The sequence below is a fragment of the Tyto alba genome, unplaced genomic scaffold (assembly GCF_018691265.1).
Source record: "Tyto alba isolate M040663 unplaced genomic scaffold, T.alba_DEE_v4.0 Super-Scaffold_7, whole genome shotgun sequence".
Taxonomy (NCBI): domain Eukaryota; kingdom Metazoa; phylum Chordata; class Aves; order Strigiformes; family Tytonidae; genus Tyto; species Tyto alba.
In genome coordinates, this window is record NW_024881328.1 from 22658422 (window position 1) to 22679253 (window position 20832).

At 39.3% G+C, this 20832-nt stretch overlaps 1 protein-coding gene across 5 annotated transcripts; it reads right to left on the reverse strand.

Annotated features, from left to right (window-relative positions):
• Positions 1–1469: 1469 nt before the first annotated feature.
• Positions 1470–19753, reverse strand: FASTKD1 (FAST kinase domains 1). Of its 5 annotated transcripts, none has more exons than XM_032989685.2 (16): positions 19124–19753; positions 16521–16607; positions 15062–15554; positions 14630–14698; positions 13571–13696; positions 11996–12394; positions 10773–10883; positions 9502–9633; positions 8026–8512; positions 7128–7242; positions 6271–6399; positions 5375–5506; positions 4238–4351; positions 3825–3966; positions 2655–2769; positions 1470–1632 (listed from the first exon to the last, which is right to left on the reverse strand). In XM_032989685.2, exons 3-16 carry the CDS (start codon positions 15394–15396, stop codon positions 1543–1545), a joined length of 2496 nt encoding a protein of 831 aa, XP_032845576.1. In that variant the 5' UTR covers positions 15397–15554; positions 16521–16607; positions 19124–19753; the 3' UTR covers positions 1470–1542. The 5 variants fall into 5 exon arrangements, with proteins under 5 accessions (XP_032845576.1, XP_032845577.1, XP_032845578.1 ...); XM_032989686.2 differs by having other exon boundaries at positions 16521–16610; XM_032989687.2 differs by lacking the exon at positions 19124–19753 and adding an exon at positions 18459–18929.
• Positions 19754–20832: the final 1079 nt, after the last annotated feature.

A 20832-nucleotide genomic window follows, 5' to 3' on the forward strand; every position in this document is an offset into this window, starting at 1 on the left:
CAAATAACCATCTACTAGTTTTTTCAGTCGTGCCACAAACGTGAGGGCTGCCTCAGGAGGAAAGCATCTTGCAGCTTAGATCAGTTCTGTTGGTTTTTCCTGGCTTTTCATTAGTGTCCTAATTTGTATTCAGTTAATAAAAATATTTTCTTCTGCTGAGTAGTAAAAAAATAAGTGACAGCCAGATGCATAATGGTCCATTCAAAAATGCAGTTGTTTACCTCTGCCAGGTAAACAGAATGTCTATTGCTTCTACCAGAAAAGGCAAGAAAACATATACAGTGTGTGGGTGAGAGATGGGCCCAGCTAGCAGTCATCACCAGGTAATGGCAGCTGTAGTCACAACGTGGCTGCCTCTGAAAACGGGCTGATTTCTACAAGTATGACCATTCTGCAGTTACTGCTCTACAATGAACATTCTCCTGGCTATTCCACTTTTTCCTTCTACATCTCATAGTCTTATGCCTCCCAACGCAAACCCTGGCTGAGTGTGAGCACAGGAAGCCTGGTAACTCACAGATGGTTTTGAAACACGGTAAATAAACCAGCAATGTCTTTCACCACCAGTAACCAAGGTGGTTGTCGTGCTCTGAAGACTCTTCTTGGTCTTGATTTTGGGTTTCAATTTGCAGCCTAATTTTGCTCCTTTGTACACCATTTTCCTTACTGAACAAGCAAGTTAGATGGTTTGCCTAATTTTGTTTGATTTCTATTAGCAAGGGTTAGTCTGATGCATAATGCCGTAATAACAAATTTCATGAACAATCCAGTTGCTGGTAAGTGCTTATGTCTGACATAAGCAGCATTTTCTCCTTATCTTGTATAAATCTTTCAGGTAACCCAAGTTGCATTTAACTGGTACAGGTGTTTCAAGGGTCTGGGTGGCTGCCAGACCTCTAGAACTAGTCTGTCTTTTAAGTATGTGAAGGTGTTGCAGAAGGTGCAAGCCACAGTTCTGCACATGCCACAGCACAGGGTGGGAGAAGCAGCTGTAGGTTCCTCACCACACAGCACCCTCCCCCGACACAAGCACCCACAGTACCTCTGTTCTGGAAGATGGAAACAGAATGGCTGTAATAGCAGTCCTATTCTTAGCAAATCTGCCTTTCAGTTTCTTGGTTTCACAGTACAGATACTGTTTGATCCCTATTGCTCATTCTGTCACATGCTGCAAGACAGTTTCCAGTAGATCTGCCTCCTCCTCTCACAGTCAAGAGTATTTCCAACTTCTTCTTTGGACAGTTTGATGTCTGGCTAAGCCTCTGTGCTATTTATTTAGGAAATAATAATGAAATTTTATGGCAAAACTGTCACAGGCTCCCGTACTTGAATAGCTTCCAGATAACAGGAGATTTTAAGCATCCTTATCACATCCCTAACAAATAGAGGATTACATCTCTTGACACCTGATGCCCCATGGCAAGCCTTGGTCCAGCTGACTCAGATAAAGAGATTTTTGAAACTAAGTATTCCAGGATTACAGGAAGTTTAATGGTACATAAAGAATTTGTATAAAAAGTACTTTTGACTGCCTGTCTGACATCACTGTATTCCATATAGATGCCTTCTCAAATATTCTAGCCGTTCACCTTTTGTTGACAAAACCATAGAATTCCACTCGAAGTGAGGAATCTGTAGAACAAAATTACACAAACTGGGTGTTAACACCGGTATAAGCCACATACCATCTTACAGCAAAGAAAAGTCTCTCTGATATCTGTTGTTCTTCACTTGAAAATATTACCTGTGTCCTTCTAAAAGCTAGGCTGATTCTAATATTGAAAAGATTAATTTCTCAATGCCAGATTCTTCTTCATGTAAGTACAGGTTGTTTCCAAAAAGCAGCATAGTTGCAGAGGTGTAAAGCAGATGCCCCTGCAACACAGGCTATGGCAACTCCATTACACCATCTCCCACCTTCTGAAACCCAAATTGAGAGAAAAATCCCCAGTCACTATAGTTTGTAGTGTTAATGTGCCAAACTGTAATGGTGTTTCAGTAGCATAACATTTACTCTCAGGGCAATATGGGAAAGGATGACTATCCTGCTAAAAACAAAAACAAAACCAAAACTTAAGCTTAAAGAAGGATTATAGCTATGATTAGAGTAGGTGAGTAATTACATATGCAGGAGAATCTGCATTCATAAGCACCCATTACCCAAACGTTTCTATGCCGGTGGCTGTGAATTATCTCTGGCCACTAGTCTTTCCCGTCACAGCATTATCACTGCGGCAGACAGACAGCATCCATATCCCATATGCAGCTGCCATAACTGTCTATCACTCAAGGAAGATACGTTCAATCTTTTTCTAACGTAGAATTCTTTGGTGAATTGAACTGAAATTCTCATTTCACTTTTCTTCCTTTACTCAGGCTACATCAAGATTGCTAGGTTGCCTGCAGTAAGGTAAGGACCGAGACATTTTGACTTCAGTTTTGCTGCAGCCACTTTCAGAGAAGGTGCAAGTTCTATGAAGTCCTTACACCATCTTGAGAACAGCTTGCAATTTCCCCCCTAAATACAACATTGCTCTCACCCAGTAGGTGCTTATAGCTATTAAAATTATCTCTACATGTGCTGCAAGGAAAATGTATCGATGTGCACTATTGATACAACTCAGAAAGGACACAAAACACTGCTGACAGCTCACCTGAACTACCTGGTACCCCAGCATTTCCAGGTGTCTTTTTTTCACTGCACATTCTCCTTTCAGGTGACGTGAATGTTTGCTAAAAGCTTTTGAATCAAGAAATTCCAAAGCAATTCTGCAAATAACAAAAATGTGCATTTACTTTCAGGTCCTACCTGAATAGTGAGAAGTGGCATTTCTAGTTCAGTACTGATAGTTGCAACAAGACTATTACTAGATAAACCTGAAAATTCACTGGAAAAGAAAATTAAACAACTCCCTGAAACTAGACACTTTCCTCGTATTTATCTAGAGATACTTGAACTTCACATGATTTAGACAAAGCATTTCTTCCCCGTGTCTGTTTTTGTTCGAATGGCCAAAAAGCTAACCAGCATTTTCAAGGCTTACATTTGAACAGATGGGAGGAAAGCCATGTTCCAATCTCTTGAAAGACATTTCAAGAATGTCCTGTCTGTCCTAGTGAGCTGGATCTGACTGAGATGGAGTTACTTTTCTTCACAGCAGCCTATATGGTGCTGTAATTTGAATCTGTGACCAAACCAGTGTTCTTAACACACCAATATTTTGGCTATTGCTGAAGAGTGCTTGCATAGCATCAAGGCCTTCTCCGTTTCTTGCTCTGCAAGCAGAGTATAGGCTGGCATTGGCAAGAGCTTGGGAGGGGACACAGCTGGAACCTCAACTGGCCAAAGTGATATTTGACACCGTATAACATCATACTCAGCAATAAAATAGGGAGGGAGGGGGGAAATTTTTCCAAAGTAGCCATTGCTCTGGCACTGGTCTGCTGGTGGTGAGTGACTGCATTTACATCAATTGTTTTCTTCCTCCCCACCACCTTTTTTTTTTTTACTTGTTTCTTCTCTTCATGCATTAAACTGTCTTAATTACAACCCAGGAGGGTTTTTTTCCCCTTGCTTTTGTCTTCCAGATTCTCTCCTCCATCACACTGCAGGGGAGTGAGCGAGCCACTGGGTAGGATCTTAGTTACTGGCTGGGATCAACACACCACACCTAGGAAGACTAAACCTCATAAGGCTTTGGGAAAAGCAACTGAAAAATAAATAGTCTAAGGGTTGCAACAACCATTTAGGACATAAGCATCAAAAATCTGGTCTGAACATGGAAGTTTGGAAGAGCTAATATGCATGAATTTGATATACTAACCTCTGGGCTCCTGGTGGCAGAGCCTTTCTCCCTTCATTCCTGATGTCATGTCTCAAGTGTATTCGCTCCGCATCACCTGAAGGTACATTCTGAGCGATACAGGAATGAGGCTTTTTATTTTCATCCAGAATGCACTCAAAATCTGCGAGAAAACACAGCAAACCTGTTTACTGACCAAAAAAAAAGGGAAAGAATTTGATCTGTACAGTGCTTACTTCTAGAAAAACTAAGTGATAACCGTAAGAGATCTCCAACATTATTTATATTATGCAGAATGTTTCAGAAACTGTATTTTATTCAGCAGTTTGTTTTTTGCAGCATCTTTGGGCCACATGCCCAGGGGCTTCCTAATCTTGATGACAACAGTGATATCAGAGGTCTCCATAACAATCCTTAGAGGATTAACTTCTCACCTATTACATAGTAGTATGGTGTGAGAACAGATATTCTTGCATAATGGCTCCCTCCTAAGATCTCTGTCAGCATTCCATGAACATGCTGTCGCAGTGGATTTATTCGGCTCCTGCCTACAAAGACAAAATAACGAATTCATACATCAGAACTTCCACAGCCAAAGTTTTGAAAATAGCACTTCGTGATTCTGCATTTCTGACAGCCAGCCTACTGAATTAAAGCTTTTTCACAGATCCTTGGTGTTATTCCATCATAATTCAGAGACCACGTGATCATCTTTTGGTGGAAAGTGGCAGGTGCCTATTAAGCATCCATTTCAAATCCAGACCTTCCATTCCAGGATTTTTCCCATTCACCTGCTACAAACACATTAGTTTGAGGCTTCACCTGTTGGATTTTATTCACTTTTAATCACGCTTACACACTTAAATAGGTATTTACTTATTTCTGCATCTGTCACAGGCACACCACACTGTCACTTCTCTCTCTGTTGCAGATTGTTTAATACCTTGCTCCATTAGGCATCTTCAGTCTCAGAGCTAAAGCAGCTGAGTTCAATGGATAGCAAAGCAGATCTCCCCCATGAGAATTAGTGGAGGAGATGCTGAGTTTCCATTAGCTGGATTTTTTGAACCGATTGTTATTCTGAAAGATCTCAACTGCTATACTTGATCACCAGCCTATTTCTCCATCTCATCCTCAATGGAGCTTGATTCTTCTGAGGAAGATGACAAATGTTCACCTTGAAAAATTTAAGTCAAATGTTCAGTCATGTAAGTGAAGCAGGGATCAAAGTGACCCATCTCCTCCAGTAGACAATCCTAATGATCCTCTTCCTGCCTCTCCATCATCCATACCATATACACTGTTTCTGTGTATTTAAATTTTATTTCTTATGAAGAAATATCCTATCTCTATTACATTAATTCTCACAGGGAAAACTGCTTTGCTATCTGTCACACTACTAAGCGGTTGCACTTTTCAAGAACGCATCCTTAGCAGATAGCGGGGTGCACCTTTCTGAGCTTCTATTGTCTGCTAGTGTCAACATGACAGTTTTAGAAGCATCTAGCAGTCTGTTGAAAATAGACCATTACTAGTAACAAGGGCGGCTTTTCCTCTCCTAAATTACTTACTGTTATAAAAAACACGTTGGCAGTAGCGCTCATGAAACCAAGGGACGTGAAACTCCGGGCATTCCAGACAGACTGCTCTGTTCAATTTCATGAGGCACGAGTGGACCTTCCGCTTTAGGGTATCAGGCAGGACTAAGTCAAACAAAATGAGAAGGTGTGAACTGAATTGTGAAAAATCCAACACATTGAACTAAATAACTACCTCTGAATTCTTTACTAGAGATGCAAATATCTATATACCATGGCATTTATAAAATTCTTGCTGCAGAACCTTAGAAAGGTTCTCAAAATCCCTTAGGAAAAAATTAAAAATAACTGTTTTCCTCATTATTAAGAACAACAGCAAGACAAACGAAAGTAGCAATTTAAACTTTCTTCTATCATTTAACTTTTAATTAAGTGGTCGAAGGCAAAATGGCAACAGTACATTGACAGCAAACAACGTACAGGTAGAGAAGAAGGAAACAGTCAGACAAACACAGTCTCTTATTTAGAGAGAAGAGACTGGTCAGACTTATTTCTTGCAGACAAGAATCCCACATTATTTCTTGAGCTTTATGACTATTGCTAGTAATAAATACCACACTCAGGTAATTTTATTTCCAATAAAACTAAAGAATTATTAAATACCAAGTACAAGAAGTTGACTATAAAATGTGTTTTAAATGAGCATGTCTCATCTGTAATACAAGTCTGTACTTTTATTTTAAAACACAAGTTTTTGTTCATTCCTTCCCTTTTAGCACTCAAATAATGCCTAGATAATATACAGGGGTCTTTTCAGAAAATCCAATCATTTAAAGAGTAATTCTACTTCTTAAGTCACATACAGATACACAATTCCATTTTATGCCAAATGATATATAATCAAATTCACCAGTGAGCTAGATATCTACCTTCAAGTTGAGCATCCAATTTGCTTAGGAAGGAAACATTAAATATCCTTGTTATCAGAACTGGAGGAAAATACCCAGCCACTGCCAAAACATGACCAAGCAGCACCAAGTGGTGAGTTTCAAAACAACCTTTAAAATCCAGACAGAAATCCATGTTAACACATGACAAAGTTGAAACGATTTGCAATGCCCTGCCCTCTGGCCTCCTAAATCATCCAAGTTTCTCTCTTAACATAGCAGATGAACGCACAGGCAGGTGAAGGACTACCTCTGCTAACTGCACCAAGGTATAAGGTAACTCTTGCCAGGTCTTTGCAGGAAGAAACTAGTTAGTCTTAGAAAAAGGCAACTCCACAATATTTCAGTGGAAAGCAAATTTTCAGAGTTCTGTGAGTCTGCATCATCAATCCATTAAAAAAAAAAAAAAGTCTCAACACATTTCCTCTACAACTTAGCCATTTCTTTGTGATGAATCACAAAACAACGTATCCTGTTCCCAAATCCCCAAATGATGAGTCCTTGGAGAATGCTGCAACAATGATATCCAATAACAGCACAGCAAATTAATCAGAATTTTCACTTGCTTTTTACTACACTCAAGATACCTTGCTAGTCCATTATCAACAGTAATTTTTAAAAGGTGAAATGAAGGTAGAAAACCCAGCAGAGGCATACACTGAATCCTTGTCGTGGTTTAACCCCAGTAGGCAGAGTATTAGTAGTAACATACAGACACACTTTTTTCTTTGCTTAAAAAAAATATGCCATTCTATTCCCATTTTTTTTTCAGTACAAATAACATATTCCAATGATACTCATTTATTTCATGTCAGAATATTTTTGACTAATGCACTTACTCAAATTAGAAGTAAGATGTTGGATACAATTCTCAAAGAACTCTTCATTGGCAGGAGGGTCATAATTCAGAGCAGAGAAAAGTAAGAGAATAAAATAGATTTCAAAGGGGTGGATCTGGAAAAAAAGACATCCTAAATTAGGTTGCTGCAAAATATCCTAACAATGCTTTACAATAAAAAAGGGTTTTATAATTCATCCAGAATTGTGAGATTTAAGACTAGATGAGCTCTTTTTCTAAATTTTTTTCTTCTGTTATCTTTTCCTGGATAGAAATAATAAAAAAAATAAAATGCAGTATCATTAAAAGTGCAGCTATGGCTAAAACTTAAAATCTATTTAATGTAGACGATTCAAGTGTTTCTGTATACTCAGACTTTAAGAAGCTTTTAAAAATGTTTCCCATTAAATGCTCTTAAAGAAACTAAACTGTCATAGCATAAAATCAAAGATCTAAATAAATACCAGATTGAGAAGGAGAAAAAAAAGATAGCAAGAAAACACAGTAATTTTGATGAAAAAGACAGGCTATTGGGGAAATCCCCACAAGCACAAGTAACATAAAAAATACACTGTGTGATATGACTATTTGTAAAGTTGTTAAAGAAAAATTATTTAAGATAGTCAAATGTAAAGCTGAATGCAAAGGATTATGGTTGACCTAACACTGACTGAACAATAAAATAAGAAAGGAAAATTAAAGAGAATTGCAAAATAATATACATGGAAGCAAAACAACTTTGAGTGAACACAGAAAAAGATAAGCTACAAATCAGGTACACTGAAGAAAACTCTTAGAAAGACTGTGTGGATTGTGCTCTGGAACACATTAACTGCTAATCTGTCCTTTCTTCCTGAATAACTTACACAGTAGATACAAAGAAAAAAAAACTGTAGTACCTTGTCTATATTTTCAACAGTCACAGAAGCTATTCTGTCAAGTAATGAAGGACAACGGTGGTTTGTTTTTATGAGAAAGAGAGACAACTGTAATACATTTGTCCACGTTATTTGGTCTATCAAGCGTTGACACGTGGTCATAGTTTCCTCACTGATGACTTCTTCAAACCACTCTCCATTCACATGTTTAAGTTCTTCCAACAGAAGATTTAAGTTGTTGGCTTTCTGAAGCCTCTGAAATCCACAGTCATTTAGTTTCTGCAGAAGCTTTACACATAGCTCCGAACTGTTTTGCCAGTGCAACTGGTTATAATGATTCCATTTGACAAGAGCTGTAGCAATGCAATTCAAATGACGGAGACTGCATTGAGGCAGAACCGCTGCTGCTTTGCTTATAATGATTTCCTCCACTTCAAAGGGAGGAAGCATGGCCAGAACGTGAATTATTGCAGCAATATCAGCAGGTATGACACTAGATTTTAAAAAACTGGGAGAAATAAAACCAGACCATCAGTACTGACAAAGTGCAAATGTTTAAAAACCCAAATAAATTACATGCATGAAAAAAATATAAAGTCAAAAGCTTCACATCAAGTATGAAAGAAGTAGAATTTTAATGACATGGTAGAAATTCAGTGTTAGTGACCACTTTTTTCACTGAGATTAACTTCTTCCTTCTAATTTATTCAAAAATGAAAGGGAGGAAGACAGGGAGCATCTCAGTCAGCTCGTGAGGCTCCAAGCATTACTGATAAACAGAGAAGTCCTTAGTAAGGGGCAGAAGGTCGGCCTTGGTTAATGGAGTCTGTGGATTTCTGGGCCTGGATAATTTCCGTGATTTCCGTCCTGGGGAGCACCAGGTTCTGAGGTGCCTGAGGAACATGAAGGCAACATCCACAAAAAATATGAACAACCAGGACACTGCATTCCTGTAGAGGCTGAGCGAAGGAAGCAACAGCGGCAGATCTCCTCCAATTCCAGAAATGGTTTCCCTTTCTATGCTGCAACCGTACAAGCCTGAGAACTAACTAGACAGTTCTTCAATCAAAAGAAGAGTACTTCTGCTTCAAACTTTCACGTCCCAACCACAGCATTCTTACCATATATTTTTCATTACTTGTTCCTCCAAACATCAGAGTATATTAATACCTACCCTTCCTACAAAGTACTAATCAAAATTTCCTGTTCAATGTCATTATATTGCAGTGGCCAAGTGGCAAGGGACAAAAAAAAAAAAAATATCTGTTTTTACAAGATATATCTATTAGCAGACACTAACGGATCTAGAGTCAAGACAATAGCCACTTCTTATCCTCTGATTTACGTGTTTAACAGAATCAAAAACTTTTAACAGTTTGTTACTACTTCATATTTTATAGAAACAAAACAATTTAACTTCTTAGTGTGTTGTTTAAAATATTAAGCACACAACTGTTTAATACTTAAATAGCTACATTTCCAAGAATATACACTTACCCAAATAGTAACATTTTCAGTTTGGCAAGCAGCTCCAGATTGTGGCAACGTAACACCACCAAGTACTGTGTTAACTTTACCAACTGTAATACATGATAGCTATCCAAGTGTTTGTGCAGAACAGAAGCCATTCTGCATGCAAAGAGGAAAAGATGACATGGTATTATGCTAATACAGAAGATATTACAAACCCCAACATCCCACATGAAGAAGGGGGGTCCTGTGGTGCACAGTACTTATGTGGAGGGTTACACACACCTACACTCCTCTCCACCCCAGTTTTGACAGTGCTCTACTGAGACACAGCCAGCAGCCTCTCTACACTTAGTGAATTACAAAATTAAAGTCCTCATCACAGCAAAACAGCTACTTCACTCTAATAACCAAGAATGGGATTAAACCAGAACAGCGTCACCAGCTTCAGCACCACTGGACTCACTCACATAATAGTGGTTGCTACAGCTATGTTGGTCTAAAGCTGCAAGAGGGGGCTAGATTTGTAGGGAAAGAGAATACCTTAAGACCTTCTTTAGACAGTGAGATTCAAGGCGAAAAAGCTTGAATTCACCTGGTCTTCCCTTTAACACCACTCAGCTCCACAGTGCTACTTGTCCTTTTTCTTCCAAGGATCTATACAGTTCATACAACTACATTCAATCCAGTTACTACTCACAACCTGCCTTTAACTCTGCTGCATCTGTGACATATCTGATACTACATCTTCTGTGCCCAAAACCTCAGCTGCTTTTCCCTCCTTTGTATGAAATATATTACCTCTCCCTAAAAACAACGTTCAGTTTACAACTGCAGAAAATCTGTCCCATGTTCTTGAAGAGGCAGGACGTAATAGTTTAAAGTAGGGCACAATGGCTTTTAAGAAACAATGCACATCAGTTACAGGATCTCCTACGTAGGACACATTCTCTGCAATTTACTGTATTCTCATTTGTCTCACCAGTTTACAGTAATTGTTAGAGGCCAAGTTCACTCAAATAGGATCACATATTTGTAAAGAAGCCAAAAATTATGTTACATTAACTTGGTAGGGTTGAAATGTCCTTCTGTGGAATGCCTAAATTGCCTCAATTACTCCCGGGTCAAGCTGTGATATTCTAAAATCTGTAATAGCTAATTATATATAGTGTATATGCATTTGTGTGCAAGTGACACACTCTCCAATCCCAATTTACTAGATATTATATAGTTTTCCATACTAAATGGACATAGTTTACATAGAGAATACAACTTCTTACTAGTATCAAAAAAATTACTTTTTGAGTAGGTGAGAATCTCTGCATTTCATTTTCTTCATTGTCTTCAGTATTATCAATACCTGGTGACTGCTAAATTCTTCTGCCATGAGCGCTGCAGTTACTAGCAACCTAGAGAGGAAAAGAAAAGATATATTTTCCAAGGAAAAACAGTTGCAAATCTCCAGCAAAGATTGTGGCCTTTTTCTTTGTCTAGCAGGGAAAGAATCAATAGACTACTTCAGGAAATACAGGAAAACAAATTCCCCCAAACTAGAGACCTTTGTTCTGTGGGCCCTTTTTCTAAACAGTTGACTTGTATGACACAGGTAGAGAGATGTGTGTTAGATCAGCACATATTGCTCTGTTGCTAGAAACCATCAAGTCCAACAATTCTGAAAGAAATCAATCAGCAAGCTACAGGTAACAGAATCAAACATGAGTTGAACTGGTTCTGGGACAGACAAAGCCAATGACTTTTTCTACCTCACACTGATTTTTACCAAAAATAAAATAAACTTAGGAAAAAAAAACTAGGAAAAGCTTTGGGAACTAAGTCAGCTACAGCAAAACCAACACAGGCCTGCAGTATATCCAGATCCCTGAACAAAGGCAAACGTTCATGAAGAAAAGTCTGAAAACATGACTAATTATAATTAATACAGCAAATTCTGCCTAAAACTGCAGACTTTGAGAGACCCATGACTAATACCACCCCCAAACAGAATTTTGTAGCAGAAGAAAAACAGGCAGAGAAAAATCTGCCACGTAGTAGTATGCTCTAATTGCTAAATAAATGCTGAAGTGTTCCCTGCTGACAACCTTTCATATAGAATAGGATGTACAGCAAACTGGGATAGGACAAGACTCAGGCTGTTTCAACTACTGCCAGTCTTAAAAAGGAAAAAGCAACACATACCACACCATGCATTTCGTAGGGCAAAAACAGAAAGTTTTTTTTACTAACATCCACTGTGAAAGGAAGGCCACAGTCTAAGAGACAGAGCTACAAGATGGCCTTGCATAACAGCATTCACACACCCCTTGATTACTGAACCCAGCTTTCTGTGCAACTGTTTTAAGACAAACTGCTATGACAGTGTTTCCATAATGAAATAATATGTTGCTACAAAGTTACAACTAGCCCACAGATCGGTTCAGAAATTCCTCCAAACACCTGTACATTCTTCATTTGTGTGCAAGACTACATACATATCATAAGACAAAACTGTTAATAAACTTACCTTTCTCTTACTGTGGATCCTGCCATAGGCCCAAGAGTGAAAAATAATTTTGTAAAGGTTTCAGGATGATAATAATCATCTATAGTTTCAGAGAGCAGCTGTTTAGCAACCAAGCGGAATTCAGCATTGTCAAAACCCAGCTGCTCATACAGTCCAAAAATAAAACTAATATGGTGTATATCAAGATGGGAAGCACTGTTAAGGAAAACCTTGTTGCATTTTTCTAGCAGTGGATGATATCTCAGTTTAACATTTTGAAGAAACTGTAGTATTTTTTTGGCATAGTTTGAGCGGACTTCATCATTTTCTTCCAAGAGCTGTCCAGCCTTGAGTAATAATCGATCTCGAAAACTTTGTGAGATAACATCAGATATGCTGATCATCAAAACTGACAAGATCCTAAAAAATTCAAAAGATTTTACACTTACACATTGAACAAGAAAAGCAATAAATTTTAGATTTCTTAAATAAAACGACGCAAATAAATGAATGTTAGGGTGTTGCTGGCTTCTGAGTAAAAAGGTATTTTAAATTTAATGCAGAAAAAATATATGAGCAAAACCCACCTCTCCTACTAACATTGAAATTCTGCTTTCAGTGAATTTCTGAAATGACTGGAAATTTTCAACCATTGCTTACAAATTTGTACGCGATGAAAGTGTTTGCCTAAGGCAAGACCCTGACTTGCCTGATTAACATTTGCAGAAGATCTTTCATGTTCAAGGGAAACTAAAGAAATCCAAACAATTATCAAGTGACAGATGGGAAGAAGAGTCATTGTCACTCCTAGAGAAAGAATCCCTTCCTAAGAGAATAAAACTTGCAACCACAGGGAGAGTAATTTCTGTAAAGAAATGCAGTCCCATTCAATGAGTTTCATAAACCGGCTTCTCACATCCACAAAAATAAGTGTTGGGACTGCAGGTGCTGTATAAAGCAGAAAAAAAAGGAAGAGCAGCCTTCGTTATAATAGCCCACGGAGAACAGAGGCAAGAAAACGAAGGTTGGTTTTCTTTGACTATGGCTGGGTTCTAAGTAGTTTTAATATTAGGGTAATGCACTAGACATGCTAGCAAGAGAATTGGTTAATTCAGCTTGACCAAAAAAACTCCGCCAACCTCTTAAGATACATAAAAATAACATTGCTCTAAGACTCCTTATTGCTATTCACAACAGTAAACTAAATCCATGTCATAGTAGAGAAACTATCAGTGTCAAGGAAGCAAATCATATTCTGGTGAGTCAATAGCCTCTAAATTCTCAAAAAAGTCCATGTAATATTTAGTATCAGGATAAAGCAATATCTGACATTTTTCTACTCTAAGTAGAAAATTAGTTTTAAGTGTTTAAATTGATTATAAAGAAATTCTTGGCAAAATCATTGGAAAAATGCATTCATGTAAGCAGATGTGTTCATGAAAATTAATGCATGAATACAAATCACCTCTTTCCCACAAATCCCAAACTGCAGAAAAGCAACCTCCAACTGAGAAAAATAGAAAGTGTTCAGCAAAGGCAACTCAGTAATTGTGACATACTGCTTCTCCTGCTACTCCATTTCCTTCTGACACTTACCTGATATCCTGTATAGAATCCAGTTTCATGTCCACAATATGAGCTACTTTGCCAATTACAGGACTGAAATGTCTGTGTTGCTTGTATAAACACAGTGCAAATTTAGACAGAGCTGGCAAACTAAGCCTGTCAAGACAGCAAAGAAAGACGGAGTTTTTACCTTTTATTTCTAGTGAATAACTAAAGACAAAAATCTACTTCAACAATTATATAAAAGACAAGGTTACATTCAAATTACAAAACAAGGAAACAACTAAGCATTTTCTGTTTGGTCACCTACCTTGGACTTAGCCCAAAACACTGAGGTATTTCATATTAATGTGAATATGAAGCTCTACAAAAATCAGAAGTTCTTCATTAAATCAGACCAGTGTAATATATCTATAAAGACTGCATTCTCAAGTAATGATGTGAAATAGCTAAAATGAATGTGAGAAATTTATTAACTGAATGTCATTTTGCATTCAAGCTACACTGAATTTATTTACTAGTCAAGATGCCCCAGGTGTTAAGCTGGGATTGGCAATTTTGTGATGCTGGTGCCAAGATTGACACTAGTTTCTGCCATTAACCTGAGATTAAGATTGAAAACTACAATATCCAAAAAAAAAAAACAAAAAAAAAAACCCAACAACCAACAACAACAAAACACACAAAGGGAAAGTGTTTTAATACAAAAGTTTTTTACTAAAATTGAGATGAGCAAGGTTCTAACAACCATTTACAAGATGGACATCAAGCACTAAGACAAAGCTATAAATATTAAAACCTGCATTTTACTTCAAGCACATAAATCCACACAATGTATTTAAAAATCTTAAGTGTCTTGTTGCAGTATCTGAATCTCTCAAATATCTGTGTATCAAAGTCCATCAATACTCAAAGCCTCCACATGTATAAAAATAATTTCCAAAACCTTCAAAAATACAACTGACATTTAAAATACATAATTTTTAAAACATCTCAGAAATACTCTTTGAGAACTCCATGTAGCCTCACCTGAAGCAAATCATGCTTGCAACTTACACCTTTCACGAAGCATAGTAGTACAGTACTTGCCTTTCTAATCTTTTCCATGCTTCTGTAACAAGCGCTTTGGCTAGAAAATCATGGTCTTCAACCTCGAGCCTTCAGAAGAAAGACACAATAGTTTGAACTTTGCTTCAAAAATTATAAACAAATAAGTGATACATCCTTTCATTATTTATCCTAATGTTTTACTTTTCTATTGCTTCCTTCATTTAAACAGACTATAAATATTTCTGCATTAATAACCCTAACTCCATTTACTGGGAATGCAAAACAGATCAGTTCTGCTTTGCATCTCAAAAACTGAGGCACAGGACATTAAGTTGTCTGTGTCACAGTCAGAATACAGAAGCTGGGATGGGGCAGTCATCCAGTCTCCTTATAGGATGGCTTTGTAGCTAAAATTCCGTCTCTTTTTATTATACAAAATGTAGATATCGAAATCAACATAATGCTGCCTACCTCAGAATACTATATAGGGTGTCCACTATGGCTTCATCTTCCATGTGTTCCACCTTGTTTTCTGCCAAAATGCAAAGGGTAAGAAACTGGGAGTGATTTCTTATATATTCACTTGTCCTTAAGAGACACGGCCTCTTCTTTTGCAACTGCCACAGCATGTTCAATGCAATTCCCACATGTTTTTCAGAAAGCCTGGTCTTGTTCTTTCCAACAAGGCTGAACACTTCATCTTCATGTGTGCAGCTATTTATCTGGCTCAAAAGCAGATCACTACTCAGAGTTCGGGCTTGGCAACGTCTCAGCATAAACAAGCAAACCTGCCTCAAACAAAGCATTTTGCTATCCCTCTAACTAGCTTTAAAACGTCCAGAAAGATTCTTCTTTCACTTTTCACAGTAAAGCATGTTGTTACAAAGAACAAACTCGAGTAATTGAAAAACAGAAGGTCATTTTTCTTTCATCCTGTATTGAGAAAAATTCAATTCTGAGGTACCTGTAATGAGATAGAATTATAGCAGTTAAGTACAGTTAAAACTACTAGCTAAAAACCGATGTCTCTACCTTTTAATGTTCTGATGAAGGTAAGCTTGAGAAGAACCTATGGCCTGTACCCTTCTCAGAGAAGCTCCCAACAATGAACACTGGCATGCTCACAAGCACTAAGAAAAGTTGGTTCACTTGGTAAGCTTTTAACATTTAGAAACCTGCCCTTAAAAGGCACATGTGCTATCATGCTACTACTGAGAAGGCAAAGCTGAGCTTTTTAACATGCAGGTGCTGCATGACTAAGTCAAGTGAGGCTTGCTCTCACTAGGCCACTCCATAATCCCAAACTGGGGTCTGGAAACTGCCAGAAAATACAACTATTGATTGTAAAAGGAAGCGAGATAGCAAGAGCTCCCGAGCTGGCATCCCTGGACTCGTCTGGCTCTCCCTGTGCATCCATCTCACAGTGATATCTAGTGTACCCTGTCTATAAGCCTCTCCTAGAGTTTCCTTTGCACTCTCTTCCTCTCCTCTCTTTAGTATGTGGTCTATGTCTTGTAAACACATAATGACTTTGATATATGGCTTCTAGTCAGGAAGGCTGACCACCTTTGTAACATGGCATATCGATCAGTCACAACGCATCAGCTGAAATCACCCACTGCACAAAAGAAAAGCAACCTCATTTCCCAAGTTATAGGCGAAGCTACAAGCCTTATCTATTGAAATTTGGTAAACATTAATTTGTTTTCTTAACATATCCCCCAGTTTGTACCCAGTGCTAATAACTATGTATTTGCGCTACAACCTACAAAACTGGTTCCAAGCTGTGGAACACAAACCACTGGTGGTAAACGTCACGGTACGCCGAAAAAGACCCATCAAATTCCCTTAACTCAGAGATCATGGAGAAGTCTAGAAGTCTTGCTTTGGAAGATAGAATCATTAACAAAAAAAATGATCAAGACCATACCTTCAGCAAATTTGAATTCTCTTCAATTTTAGGCATGATTCCATCAGTGCAGCATTATCAAGGTGACGGCAGCAGTGCGCACTAGGTCTACTGAGAAAGAAAAAAACTTATTTGAGCAGTCTTTGTAAGGTACTGAAATCATTCCACAAAATTGGATATAGCTGTATTTCTTTTGATGTCTGCACAATCAGCTTCAGAGAATAAAAGTCCTATGACATATTGTACTACAATGGGGCAGATACAAGGAAAGCTAAAACTAAGCAATTTTAATTTATGATGTTATAATATGAAATGTTTTCTTCCCTATGCAAAATGAAAGGATGCAAAAATAAGAGGTACAAATTTTCCAGATATTATGTATTAAGTATGTTTTATAATAAGTTTGCTTTGTAGTCCCTTTTCAGAGATTGCTTTTATTGCTTCTATTTGTTCCATACAGTAATTGCCTTCACAAAGAATTTATTCCACTTTATCACTGAATAAAGTTGTGTAACATTATTTATTCAATGTGATCTCCATAAAAATTATTTTTGGCTTTTCCCTTATTATACAGCCACATGCTTTTAGAAGTAGCTGGGACTTCTTATGAGATTTTATAAAGTGCATTAAACAAGCTAAAATACAGATCAAAGGTTGATCAAGCCACTGTTAAATCACAATCTAGTAACCTTCCACAGAGTATCAAGTACTAAATTAACCACATTTACCAGACCATTTGACAATTTTTTTACCCAGGTATTTTCCGGTTAATTAAAAATACTTTTTTTGTTCTCTTTTTCCATATAAATGAAGCAAACTAGATACAGTGACAATAATCAAAAGCAGAAGCAATTGACTGTTCCACCAAGAACTTCTAAGCAGAAGCTGCAAGACAGTTATCAGGATTATTGATCTATACAAACTACCTAATTTCAAGAAAGAAAAAAAAGCATTTCCCCTCTAATGGTGTGACAGTCAAGTACAGCTTGAAAATCAGCACAAATTTATAGCCTTTTTGTATGACCATGTCTGGAGTGAGTCCTAGCTGAACAGAGTTTTTTTCTTAATCCTGTTTTAGAGAACTAAGACAGCATGAGGCAAATACTTCTAAGAGAAAACTGACATATTTAAACTTGGGTTTAAGATTTAATGTGCTGTATTACAGGACATTCAGCAAAGGGGTTTTTATTAGTGTATTTTTGCCTTGCTTACTGTTCCTCTATTTACATATGTCCATTCGATAGAAAAAATAGTTACAATATTAATTCACATTTACTCCCCACAGTACTGGCAAGCTAAGCTGCCAGAAGGCAGGATGAAAGTAGATACCTGAAGAGAATATAAAAACTTCAGGTTCAAATAATTTCCTTGTAAGCCCAGGTAACACATCCTTCTTGCATCTCCCTGTTCTAATGACTGAGAACCAGGATCTGTATCTACAACAACCTGCAAGAAGGTTTCAAATATTTCCCTTTCTGGAAGATTTTTAGCAGATACGAGTGATTGACCACAAACTCGTATGCTATTTTTAACTGTAATTATTTTGAATATCTTATAAAAAGGAAATCAATGGGAAACGCTGGATTTCTGAAACTTACAAATGCATAGATTAAAAACAGGTAATTTTTACGTCCTTAAGGAACTATTTCTAAAGTGCTCGTCTAAGCATGCAAAATATACATTAAAAGGACAAGAAATTCTTTAGAATGACTTCCTATCAGTTGAAACACAATAAGCATTTTTTCAAGGCTGTGTTACAGCGAACCAGAAAGTCTTCCACAAAGGAGAAAACGTGACCACCCGCCACTGCACAGCTATAAACAGTATTACAGATGTAAGGAATGAAGTGTGAAGAGAGCTGCTCCTGCCGTACAGGGCGTTTTCCCCCCATCTGCCAGGGCCACCGCAGACCCCGCAGCCATGCCGCGGGCAGCACGGGGGCCCGCAGCGGCCGGTTACCTCATGTCCTGCCCTCGCCCTGCCCCGCCGGGGCTGCCTCCGCGCCGCGCCGCTGCCGGTCACCCGCGGAAAGCCCGCCTGCTCCCACGGGCGGGTCGCCTCCTCTTTTCCCGCGGGGCAAGTGCTGCGGAAGGAGCTGGGGAAGGGGCCGAGCCGCCCCACAGGCCTGAAGGCGGGGCACGCAGGGGCAAACCGCAGCCTCAGGCTCGTTTCCCGCCACGGCCCGGTGCTCCCTCGGCCACGTTTAGCCTAACGCCGGCTGCATGAAGCGCGAACGCCCCGGCAGGAAGCTCCGAGCTCGGCCCCCCGCAAACGCCCGCGCTCCGCCGCGGCCCAGCCTGCCGTCCCCGCCGCGGGAGAGGTCCCAGGCCGCGGCCGCAGTACGGCAGGAGGGCGGCGCTGCCCCGGCCGTGCCCCAGCCCGGCCTCTCCTCCCGCCCGGCGGGGAGGCGGCGGCGGCCCCTGAGGGACAGCCCGTGGGGCGCCCGGGGCGGGGCGGGGCGGGCAGGTCCCGGCTGCCGGCAGGCCCCGGCCGCGGCCCCGCCTGGGCGGCGGGTCTGCCCGCGCTGGCCGCCGCCGGGGCTGCCGCAACGACAAAGTCCGGCTCCCGCTGGGTTCGGTAAGGAAACAGGGATCGGGGTCGCCCGCGCAACGCCTGAGACCTACCTGCGTCCGCAGAACGCAACCTGAGGCGGCCTTGGCGTACTTCCTTGCGTTCAAACCACAGCGTCTGGTTCCGCCTCGGTCCTCCGTGGGCCCCGGGTCAGAGCGCTTCCCATGAGCTGAGGTGACGGGAAATGTAGGGAGAAAGGGGAAAGTCTAGCCAGTTACACCTTCCAAAGGAAATAAAAATAATAATGAAAAAATTTCCAAGGTCACCCACATTATTGAGGTCATATTCATAAAACTAACATCGAGACAACACATTCTGAGGGGGAAATAAATTCTTCCCTGTCTAGAAAAATCAGAAAGAGACTGAAGTTCAGGGAGGGTGAAGTTCAAGAGTTTGGCTTCGCTCTACTGGAATTAATGTTACTTTATTTTACATTATAATTTGTTAATGTTTTGGAAAAAAAAAAAAAAAAGGCAAAAATGTATGAGTTCTGGGCTCCAGGTCATCATTGATAATAACAAAGATATATAGCTAGAATGATAACAATCTCAGATTGTTCTAAAATGCTGTCTAAAATCACAACCAGGACTTTGGGCTAGCTGTTTTGCAACTGTCTATCAAAGGTTTGGTTTTTTTTACTTTTTGTCTGTTGATTGTATGTGTACCTCATATGTCGGATGCTTGTGAATATGGAACTCACTCGAATAAAATAGCCCGTTTTATTTATTGTAAGTCTGTAGTGTTTTAGAAAAACAGCACACAAAATTTTAACTGTAACAATTTTTCTAACTGTAAAAATGGTAACTGGAACAGCTCCTGTACCCTTCTGCTAGCAAATCCAAATCACCATAGTTACAGTCTACACAGGCATGCAAGGAACGGAGTGAGACCCAAACCCTGCCAGGTGATCTCAAAGGGTTGCACCTTCCTCCTTCAAGATTCTTAGGCCTTGTGCAAGCTCACATAAGAACTCCAAGGCATCTGATCTCCCACTTCAGAGGAAAACTATTCCACATTCAATTGAAGAGGACTTCTGTGAATCATATGTTTTTTTCATCTGTAAGATGCTGAACTTTTTACTTGTCAAGTACAATTGGATGAAACCAATTAATAAGGTCTAAACCAAATTAAAAATGCTAGATAAAATTACCTTAAGTTTTAAGTTGGACACATACGGGAAAAAAGATTTATCAAAGCACGCTGTGGTGAAGCTAGTGTTGATTTGCTGAACAGAAGTCCAGTCAACAGCTTCTTCAGGATTTCATAACTCAGAAGGGTCAATTTTAATTTTTTTTTTCCAGAAATTCAGCAGAAAATTTGTTTTCCTGCTTTCCACAGACTTCTCAAAGCTAGTCACAGGAGTTCCATTACCTCCTGTTGTGATTACTAACCGCAGTACCCACTGGTCTGAATTAAAACCCTTCAAAGGAAGTATGTACTTAGTGGTCTTAGTTAATTTTGAAAGCGCTTACAGCTTTATGCATTGTCATCAACTTTCACGTCCCTATCCTTCAGGTAAATTGAAATTAACTTTGGCGATACAGACACGTGGGGTAGGATTATCAGTAACTTTTTTGGCATACAGTTGGTCGAAACTCCCGTTTTAGTTCTTTACAAGCCCGAACGTGTGCCAGGTGCTGTTGGCGTAACCCGGAGCCCCTCCGGAGCCATTTCGTTTACCAATCCTTTGGCCATTTTCCGGGCTCTTTGCTGAGCCACCCGTCGGGGTCTCGCCAGCAGCGGAGGCCAGCACTACCCCCGC